At 42.6% G+C, this 11,478-nt stretch overlaps 1 protein-coding gene across 1 annotated transcript; it reads left to right on the top strand.

Annotated features, from left to right (window-relative positions):
• The first annotated feature begins 1,680 nt into the window (after window positions 1-1,680).
• On the top strand, window positions 1,681-5,109 carry LOC139262222 (ferritin heavy chain-like). The gene is made up of 4 exons (XM_070877367.1): window positions 1,681-1,782; window positions 3,746-3,892; window positions 4,531-4,656; window positions 4,954-5,109. The coding sequence occupies exons 1-4, from the start codon at window positions 1,681-1,683 to the stop codon at window positions 5,107-5,109; spliced, it is 531 nt and encodes a 176-aa protein (XP_070733468.1).
• The last annotated feature ends 6,369 nt before the right edge of the window (window positions 5,110-11,478 follow it).

The raw sequence follows: 11,478 nt of genomic DNA, 5'->3' as shown, positions 1-11,478 counted from the left end.
CATGATCTTATTGAATGGTGGTGCAGGCTCGAAGGACCGAATGGCCTACTCCTGCACCTATTTTCTATGTTTCTATGTCTCCATGTAAGGACACCCTCAAAGCCTCCCTGATGAAGTGCGACAGCACCACTGATGCCGAGGAGACCCTGGCCGAAGACCACCCTAGGTGGAGAAAGTGCATCCGGGAGGGCGTTGAGCTCTTCGAATCTCAAAGCTGTGAGCGTGAAGAGGTCAGGCGCAGGCAGCGGAAGGAACGTGTGGTAAATCAGTGACACCCACCCCCTTCCCCCGACGAATATCTGTCCCATCTGTGACAGGTTCTGTGGCTTTCGTGTTGGACTGTTCAGCCACCAAAGAACTCACCTTAGGAGTGAAAGCAAATCTTCCTCGATGCTGAGGGACTGCCTATGATGATGGGTTCAGCTGCAGGTATTCCTCGCTCTGAGCTCAGATCTGCGCTAATGGTTAACCTTCATCTGTGCCTTTTTATCTCAAGAATTGACCATTTCAATGCTCTCCTGCTAGCATTTCATGCTCCATAAACTTAAGCTTATCCAAAACTCTGCTGCCCGTATCCTAACACACACCTAGTCCCACTCACCCATGACCCCTGTGCTTGTGGACCATCATTGGCTCCCGGTCTGACAGCGCCTCAAATTCAAGATTCTTATCCTCGTATTAAAATCCCACCATGGCCCTTCCCTCACCTCTTTTCCCAGCACATTGATAACATCGGTGCTGTTTCCTGCTCTCACAATAAACTGGAAAATTTAATTCACTATGTTCCCAATTTCCACCCTTCACTCACCTTCACATGGTTCATCTCTGTCACTTCACTTCCCTTTCTCGACTTCTCTGTCTCTATTTCTGGACATAAGTCTATCGACAAATATCCAATGAGTTATTTTGATGTTGCTTCAAACCCGCAGATACCTGCAAATGACCAACCCACTGAACAATCCAGAACTATTAAAAAGACATTGACTTGCAAACAACAGAGGATTCAATGAACCTTTCAAGATGGCCATTAATTGGTCCAGGCAGCGCACGGTCGATGGGGTGTTCTCTCCGTCTGCCTGCCTCTCTTCCGCGGCTATATCCATGCACGGGTCTCCCTGGAGAGGGAGCACGCGGTGTCTGCCGGTATGCTGGAGGCTTTCCGTGACCGGTGGGCACCAGAGGGACTGGAGTGCAGCGTGGATACAGGGAAATAATGTAAATTTTTTTCAGTTTTTATGTTAGTTTTGTCATAATGTGGATCTTACAGTTTATTCCCCCTTATCAAGGGAGCACTTATGGTTTAAGTGTTTCCGATAGCTGATTTAATCATTCCAATTAATTAGCCCAAAGAATAGAGGATCCAATTAACCTGTGACTCTGGATATTTGAACTGTGTTTGAGAAAAGTTCGGACAATTGAGTTCCCCATTGAGATGTCAGCCAATGATGCTCATTCTTCAAAGATCTGATTGGCTCTGGAAGTCCAACTCCCCTCCTCCTTTTACTTGATTGGTGCTCTGAGAAGATGCTACTTCTGATTGGCTATTGATGACTGTCACTCATCATCAGGATTGCCACACCCTGGATCATCCCTCAGTATTAATACAGGAGTTTGAGTCTAGCAAAATGTTCCCTTTGTACTTATACAAAGTTTTTACTTTGGAAAAAATAAAACATTAAGATGGCTTCTCAAGTGTCTCAGAACTACCATCAGGACTGTGAGAATGCTGTCAACAAGCAGATCAACATGGAGCTCTATTCCTCCTATGTTTATCTCTCTATGGTGAGTTTTGTGTTTTTTGCCACTTCACAATGGAGACTATAATGTGAATTTATGAAATCCTGTGTTGTGCCCAGCCCACCTATTCATTTCTTTCTGCCCCTGTCCCCACCCCCCTTTCAATCTATGCATGAATTCACTTTTTTAAAGCTATAATATAATACAATTTATACTCCTGTGAACTCATTAACAAACTCTCCTTTTTTGCAGCAGCTGTATCATCTGATTATCTTGATTCTTTTTCCAGGGCTCTTGTGAGCTTGATGAAGTTTATTTGGAATATATTCTACATTCAATGCAAGGAATTCAGAATTTGTATCCTCCATTCTAAATCACTGCATGGAGTTTCCTTACATTGCTGGCTCAATGGGTGATGTCATAAAAATACAGCTGGGCCATTTAGGAGGGAAGTCAGGAAGTATTCTTTCCCACAAGTGTGGTGGAAATCTGAAACACTCTTCCCAGCCATCCCTCACCTCCACAGGGGGAGGATGGGAAGCAAGTGTTACAAATGTTTCTGCTTCCCTCCTGTTCCTAACAATTTTAAGTACCAGTTTGTATCCTTCTGTCTTTCCTCCAAATTTTCCCACCAATAAAGCAAATAAAGTTCATCAGCATTTGTCTGTGCTCAATGGACTCTCTCAACCTCTGTGACCTTCACCAAGCATCTCAAATTCTGAGGGGTTCTCATAACTTCTGTGGTCTCTGGACTTCCAATACTGGCTTTGACTTCCAATACTACCCTTCAACTAGCCTGTACAAAATATATTTGGGCCAATAAACAATGATTGGAGTGTGCTACTGGTGACCAGGGTATAAATCTTGTGGCAATTCCTTCACTAATTTCCAGAGCTACAATGAATATTGGGTGCCAAGATTAAGCTTCCAGTTTTGAGCTTGTTCAATCGAAGCTGAATTGGTGATCATGGAATGATGCAGCATAGGAGGCCATTCAGTCTATTGTGCCTTGCTGAATGTTGTGTGGAGTGATACCACTTTGTGTTCCCATAGCCTGCAATTTTTTGCAAATCACTAAGAGGATAAGACTGGGGAATTAGTAATGTGGAACATGGAGATGGCAGAAAATCTGAAATGAAAATGCTAGGACCCCAACTATTTACAATCTATATTACACTCTGTCCCTTCCAAGTCTGTAACATAGCCTAGATTGCTGTTCCTCCCATCTTTGTATCATCAGTAATGTCCTCCTTGTGCACAATTCTGCAAAAGGACATAGGCAGGCTAAGTGAGTGGGCAAAAATTTGACTGTTGGAAAGTGAGGTCATGCACTTGGGCAAAAAGAAATCGGAGCAAATTTTTATTGAAATGGAGCAAGATTGTGAAGTGCCACAGTACTGTGGGGATTGAGGGAGGGAGGGAGGGTTGCCACTACTCATTTGAATTCAGAAGAATGAAAGGTGATCTTATTGGAATGTATAAGATTGAGGGGGCTTGACTGTGTGGATGCAGAGATGTTTCCACTGATGGGTGAGACTACAACTAGAGGGCATGATCTTCGAATAAGGGGCTGCCCATTTAGAACGAGAAATCTCTTGAAGGTTGTCAATCTATGGCATTTGCTGCTTCAGAGCTGTGGAAAGCTGAGACATTGAATAAATTTAAGACTGTGATTCACTTAAATGCTAAGGGGTTATGGGGGAGCGGGTGGGGAAGTGGAGATGAGTCCATGATCAGATCATCCATAATCTTGAATGGCGGAGCAGGCTCGAGGGGCCGTATGGTCTACTCCTGTTGTGAAGTTTCCATTTGCCAGTTTCCCTATTGCTGCAGCTGAGATTATCCAGTGTCTTTGCCAGGTTAGTTGAGTAGGTGCTAGTTTCCATAACTATGTACATACAAGTTCAGTGAGACTGAGCCCTTGAAAGCAAGAAGAGTTTGGTTTTTGTACAGTGCCCATGATGGGTTTGCCATGCAATAATCAACTACACTTCTGATCCCTCTGCAGTCCTTTTACTTTGACCGGGATGATGTTGCCCTGCGTCACTTTGCTGAGTTCTTCAAGGAGCAGTCACATGAGGAACATGAGCATGCTGAGAAACTGATGAAATTCCAGAATCAGCGTGGAGGCAGAATCATCTTGGCGGATATCAAGGTTTGGCTCAATAAACAAGTGTCTTTCTGTCTGGCTCCCTTTAAACTGATTGTTCCCAATACATTTTAAAGCAGTTGGTTCCAATTTACAGCACAGGAACCAGCCATTCAGACAAACTGGTCCATGCTGGTGATCAGGCTCCAGATGTCATCCTCCCACCTTGCTTTATCAAGCAACATATCCTTCTAATCCTTTTTCCCTCATGTACTTATTTAGCTTCCCCTTAAATACATCCATGCTATTCACATCAGTAATTTGATACCAGTGGTTGATGGCTTAATGCAGTAATTCAATATTCTAACACATTAGTTCATGGTAACCGAGACTTCTGATTGCATTTTTTTATCCCTCATTTCCTTCAAATACTGTCCTGTTTCCAAACGTGTTTACTGCTTGTGCTATTACATATGTGCCACCAGATGGCACTGCAGTCAGAGACTTGTAGCTTACCTGTACAGGTGTACCAGGCCCAGTATAAAAGGCAGGCCACCATGTGTGATCCTCACACTGGAGCTACGTTAAGGTCACTACAGTTAAAGTACAATATACTGCCTCGTGGAGTCATTATCTGAGTATCTAAAGACAAAAAATACTTGTTTACTTACAATGAATTAAACAAACAAGAATTTCCTCTTCAGAAACCAGAGCAGGATGAGTGGAGCAATGGTCTGGAGGTGATGCAGAGAGCTCTGCAGATGGAGAAGAATGTGAACCAGAGTCTGCTGGATCTGCACAAACTCTCCACTGGGAGCACTGACCCTCATGTAAGTTCCAAATGCTTCAATGTGGGCTTTTGGGTAAGTTGTTGTCCTTGAACTTCATTTAAAAAGATCTCCATGCCCAATAGCTTTGTGTTGGATCTATTTTTCGGGGTAGATATTGTAAATGTGTCTGATCCCAGCTCCTTTTTTTTTTGAACAGCAGCTTTTCATCTAAATGATGCTGTAATTGCACCACTTAATTATCCTCCAGTCCAAGAGGATGAAAATCCAAACTTGAGTAGAAAGCACCAATATTCCTCTATCTGCTACTGTCATAACTCCTTTCTGTTTCTCCTTCAGTTGTGTGACTTCCTGGAGACCCACTACTTGGATGAACAAGTGAAGATGATCAAGAAGCTTGGAGATCACATCACCAACCTGAAGAGACTGGGAGTCCCTGAGAGTGGCATGGGAGAGTACCTGTTTGACAAGCACACCTTGGGGGAGAGTGACTGAAGCTTCTGATCAGTATTTGTGTTTATACAATGTGTGTGAGACTCTGTCCTACATAGAATGGTGGCTTTGTACAGGCTGAGATCTGGGCTCTTGATGTGAAATGTAATTAACTGTAAATAAACTATTCAATATTGGACTGGGTTTTGTCCCCTTGCAAGTTTGACTGGTTGCTTATTTTCTACTTACCATAACTTGGTTGCAGCACAAATATCGCACTAGGCTATGCAACAATCATTGGTTACAGGACAGGTGGCCATTCAGCTTGTCAAGCCTGTGCTGGTTCTCCACGAGCACTTCAGCTAGTCCCACTCCCCTGCACTTTCCCTTTAGCCCTGTAATTTTTTTTTTTTCCTTAAGGTACTTGTCCAATTCCATGATTGAATCTGCCTCCACCACCCTCAGGTAGTGCAATCCAGATACTAACCACTCTGCATAAAAGTTTTTCCTCAAGTCAGCTGTGGTTCTTCTGTCAATTGCCTTAAATTTATATCAGTTGGTTCTCAACCCTTCTGCCAGTGTGAACAGTCCTATAATTTCTTTGCTAGGGTAATTTTAATATCTTGATTTTTATCTTGATATTCATAAAAACATAAATCGGAGCAGTAGTAACCCATTTGGTCATGTGAAGCCTGCACTGCCATTCAATATGATCATTACTGATCCTTTAACACCATGTTCATGCTTTTACCCCATAGCCTTTGATGCCTTTTGAATCAAGATATCTATCTCCTATATATTCAATGATTGGCCTCCACTGCCTTCTGTGGTCAACAGTTCCCCAGCTTCCACCTCTGAGTGAAAACATTTCTCATCTCGGTGCTAAATATCCTACCCCATATCCTGAGCCTGTGATCTTTTATCTCAACTTCCCAGCCAGGGGACATTTCTACCCCAGTCAGAGTTTTATATTTCAATAAGATCCCCTTTCACTCTTTGAGTGAATACAGGTCGTGTCAACCCAATCTCTCAAGACAATCTTTCCATCCAAGCAATCAGTCTGGTGAGACTTCACTGCGGTCGTTCTTCATTAAGGAGACCCAAAACTGTGCACAATACACCAGATGTCGGTTCACCAAAGCCCTGTATAATTATAGTAAGACATCCTTGCTCCTGTACTGTGAAAAATTGGAAATATTACATTCAGTTTCCTCCTCCAAATCTATTCATGTGACGAGCTGGGGGCCCAAGCACTGATCCCTGTGGTATCCCACGAGTCACTGCCCACTGCCCACTACCCAGGAAAAGACTTGTTTATTCCTACTCTCTGTTCCCTATCAATTAACCAATTTTCAATCCATGGCAGCATATTACCACCAATCCTATGTGCTTTAATTTTGCACATTAACCGCTTGTGGGACTTTATCAAAGGCCTTCTGAAAATCCAAATACACGACATCCACTGGTTCTCTATCTAATCTCAATACATCCTCAAAAAAATCTCCAGTAGGTTTGTCAAACAAAATTTTCTTTTCAGAAATCCATATTGACTTTATCTAATATCATTGATATTTTCTAAGTGTCTTTTATCACATTCTACTACTAATGTTCGGCTAACCGGGCAGTAGTTACCTGTTTTCTTTCTCCTTCCTTTTTTAAATAGTGGGGTTACATTTGCTACCCTCCAATCTACAGCAACTGTTCCATAATCTGTAGAAATTTGGAATGTGATAACCAATGCATCCACTATTTCCATGGCTACCACTTTTATTACTCTGGGATGCAGATTATCAGGCCCTGGGGATTTATCAGCTTTCAGTCCCATTAGTTTCTCCAGCACTATTTTCTTACTAATAATCATTCCCTTTAATTTCTCTTGCTCACTAGACCCTTAGTTCCCGAGCATTTCTGGGATGTTATTTGTGTCCTCTTCTGTGACGACAGAACCAAAGTATTTAATTGTTCTGCCATTTCCTTGTTCCCCATTATAAATTATCCCATTTGTGACTGTAAAGGACCTACATTTGTCTTCACTAATCTTTTTCTTTTCACATACTGGGAGAAACTTTTACAGTCGGTCTTTATGATCCTTGCGAGTTTAGTCTCATACACTTTCCCCCCTCTGAAACAATCCCTTAGTCCTTTTTTGCTGAATTCTAAACTGCTCCCAATCCTCAGGCTTGCTATTTTTTCTTGCAACTTTGTATGACTCCTCTTTGGATCTAATACTATCCTTAATTTCTTTTGTAAACCATGGTTGAGCCACTTTTCCTTTTGTGTTTTTGTGTCAGAAAGGAATTTATAACTGTTGCAATTCATGCATTCATTCCTTAAATGTTAGCCATTGTCTATCCACCATCATGCCTTTTAATGACTCTTCCCAATCTATCATAGCCATTCCTCATACCTTCGTAGTTTCCTTTGTTTAGATTTAGGACCGAGTTTTGGATTGGACATCTTCATGAAGAATTCAATCATGTTATGATCATTCTTCCCTAAAGGACCCTGCACAAAAAGATTATTAAGTAACCCCTTCTCATTGCACAATACCCAATCTACGATAGCCATTGTTGAAGACCTAATTTCAATTGTACGTATATGTAATGACTCAAAAGTCTGGTTACTGTAAACTCACTCAGATGCAACCTCATCCATCTTTATTCCAGCCCAAGAGTGCCAGTGTGACAAAGACACCCAGCTTATATACAGCTGATGAAGCACACATGCCACATGCGTACAGCCTGATGACCTCCGACCGCGGCGCCCTCTGGTGTCTTGTGACTCCCAGGCATTAATACATAAGAGTATATCTTGCAAATTCTATTCATGCATTTCAATCTAGCGTTGCAATTCTGTAATACAACAGTTGAAGATGTTCACGTTTGTTCAGCCACATAAGGCAGTGGGACCACACGTAAATTTTAGTGTCTTAAAGGAGGCAGAGAGTTTACATAATAACATGCTTATGTCACTTGGCACCTCGAGCCTGCACTGCCATTCAATAAAATCATGGCTGGTCTGATCTTGGTATCAACACTTTCCTGCCTGTTCCCCATAACCCTTGACTGCCCTATTGTTCAAAAATCTATCTATCTCCACCTTAAATGTACTCAATGAAACAGCCTCCACACACACACACTCACACAGTACTGAGGGAGAGCCGCACTGTCGGAGTGGCAGTACTGAGGGAGCGCCGCACTGTCAGAGGGGCAGTACTGAAGGATTGCTGCACTGTCAGAGGGGCAGTACTGAGGGATTGCTGCACTGTCAGAGGGGCAGTACTGAGGGATTGCTGCACTGTCGGAGGTGCCATCTTTCAGATGAAATGCTAGACCGTCTGCTCTCTTAGTTGAACGTAAAAGATCTCAGGATGCTATTTCGAAGAAGAGGAGGGGGTGTTCTCTCCGGTGTCCTTGACAATATTTATCCCGCAACCAAAACAGATTCTCTGGTCATTAACACATTGCTGAACTTGATTGGTTGTAGAAAGCTTTGAGACATCCTGAGGCCATGAAAGGGCTATATAAATGGAATTCTTTCTTCTTTCTAAGAGGATAAACGTTCCCAAGGCTGCCACAATGAAGTCCAGGTGCAAGGAGAAATTCTTTCTTTTAGGACTGCAGTCCATTTCATTGCTTGTAAAATGTCATGGTAACATAACAAGAACTCAAAATCCCACGGTCCGTGCCACATTCTAGCTCCTGTGTGTACTTGGAAGTAATGGAGTATCTGAGCACTTGCGCTTGTCACATTCCTCACACGCACTGTCCATTCTCCTGATCCGCTGCCGGTTGCGTTGCAGACTCACTGCTCTGTCTTTGGATGTTGCATCCACAGATACCTGCAAATTACCTACCCACTGAACCGCACAGAGCTATTAAAAAGACACTGACTCGCACACAACGGAAGATTCAATTAACCTGGGCAAGAGGCCGTCAACAAGGCTGGCTAGCGGGCATTCGAGGTGGTCGTTCAGCTCGACTGCCCGCCTCTCTTCCGTGGCTACGTTCGCGCCTGGGTGTCCCTGGAGATGGAGCATAAGGTGTCCATCAGCAAGCTCGCGGCCTTCCGTGACAGGAGGGACGGGAGTGCATCATCACCTTGGGTAGAGAATTTTAATTTAATTTGTTAAGTTTCCTTAACCTGTTTTGTGATTGGTTGTGCCCCTTTAAAAAGGGGCCCATTCTTGACTTTAAATTGACAAAAAGAAGAGTCAGCCAATGATGCTCATTCTTCAAAGTTCATGACTGGCTCTGGGAGTCATGGCCCATCCTCCCATTACTTGATTGGTGCTCTGACAGAGTCTGCAACTTGTGATTGGGTATTGAGGAATGTCACTCACAGCTTGACTGTCCCGCCCTGGATTATCCAGCAGTATAAAGACAAGAGTTTGAAATTGGTTAACTCTCAGTTTCTTGCTTCAAGAAGGCTTAGATGTTTGGAAAAGCAAATTAGGATGGTTCGCAAGTCCCTCAGAACTACCACAAGGACTGTGAGGCTGCTGTCAACATGGAGCTCTGTTCCTCATATGTTTATCTCTCCATGGTGAGTTTTGTATTTCTGAGCACTTCACAATGCACCTGCTGCAATGTCAATTTATTAGATTCTGTGCTGTATCTGGCCCAGCCTACAATGATGCACAGTGAATTCATTTGTTAAAGCTATACTATAATAGAAGTCGGGAAGCAACTTTTCACGTGTGGTGGAAGTCTGGAACATATTCTCTCTCTCCTAGCTTCCCACATTCCACCCACCCAAGGCTGTGGCTGCCTGGGCAAGGTTTTTGTTGGGTAAGTGTATCAAGGGATTAGAACATAAGCAATAGAAGTAGGCCATTTGGCTGATCTTCTCCCTCAATTCCACCTTCCCGCACTATCCCCATGGGCCATAATTTCTTTACTTTCCAAAAATGTATTGACCTGTCTTGAATATACTGAAAGACTGAGCATCCACAGCCCTCAAACATCTAAGCCTTCTTGAAGCAAGAAGTAGAGAGTTCCATAAATTCATCACCCTCAGTTGAGAAATTTCAACTCCTCTCAGTCTTTTAATGGCCAACCCCTTATTCTCAGACTGTGACCCCTTGGTTCTATATTTCCCCAGTTAGGGTGAACATTATTTCTGTATTAACCCTGTCAAGCCCCTTAAGAATTTTGTTGAATTAGATTTGCACCTCATTCTACTAAACTCTAGAACATTGGCCTAGTCTTCACAATCTTTCCACATAAGATGATCTCTTTATTTCAGGAACCAGTCTAGTTCCACCTCTAATTCAAGTATGTCCTTTTGTTTGATGAGACCAGAACTGTACACAATACTTTTGAGGACACCCTGAATGTCCTATATAATTATAGCTAGACTTTTACATAAACTCCAATCCCTTTGTAACAAAAGCTCACATACCATTTGCTTTCCTGATTACTTGCTGGATAAATGGAGTTAAGCTGCAGATCTGACCAAATTGAATGGTGGAACTGGTTTGAGGGGCTGAATGGCCTACTCCTGTTCCTAATGTGCTTGAACTCCTCGCTTTAGTTACCTGTTTTTGTCCTTGTGTTTTTTTTTTTCTCGAACTCCCTTTTGCTTTATTGGTGGTAAAGCCTTCAGCCATTTCCCCCCACCCCCCCTACTCATTAGAACCCTACCTTGACCTTCATTGATGACCTCAAGCTGAGGGGTGGTATCTGGTTGTCCACTGGAATGCCTTGATGTTTAGTTTTGAAGGTGCCAAATGAATGCTGCTTAGTTTTGGTTCCATGGGATGAATGTAGCCAGTAACACTTGGGCCAGATATACGATGTGAATTGTGTGCTGTGACTAGATCTCTACTTTAAGGGCTTTGCTTCTAGTTCCAGTCGTGCCCCTTGCATAGCCTGTACAAAATGGACCTTGGTCAATAAACTGTGATTGGAGTGGTACTGTTAATAATAATCATTCACTAATTTCTAAACCTACACTTGAGCATTGGGTGCCAAGATTAAGGTTATAGTTTTGAGCATGTTCTATCAAAGTTAATTGGTAACTGTCGAGGAAATATTTAGCTTAAATTAACTCAGGCGGAGACTTTCAGAAGTTGCTTCGAGAGAAGTTTATTACTAAAGCTAGCAAGATATCTTTGAGAGCTTGCTTGGACCGTACCAAGGCAGAACTCTATCGTACAAGCAAATTGCACTTGTCTTTAAACAGAAATTGAATACAGAAATAGAAAAGGAATCTTCTTTAGTCCCGCGAGTACAAAAGTTGTCTCGGGAGGTACACACACTATCTGTCCTTGCATAGTTTTTCTCTGTTCACAGTCTAATAAGCAGAATCAAAGGAGACTCCCTTTTAATACCAGATAGTCATTTAATTGCATCTGTAAGTTTCAAGGCTAAAAAGCGTGGCTATTTTCTAGTCTTATTATTTCTTTAAGCATAGCTAATAAGAATTTAA

The sequence above is a fragment of the Pristiophorus japonicus genome, chromosome 4 (genome assembly GCF_044704955.1).
Source record: "Pristiophorus japonicus isolate sPriJap1 chromosome 4, sPriJap1.hap1, whole genome shotgun sequence".
In the NCBI taxonomy this organism is placed as follows: domain Eukaryota; kingdom Metazoa; phylum Chordata; class Chondrichthyes; family Pristiophoridae; genus Pristiophorus; species Pristiophorus japonicus.
This window is presented reverse-complemented; position numbering and strand designations above follow the sequence as displayed.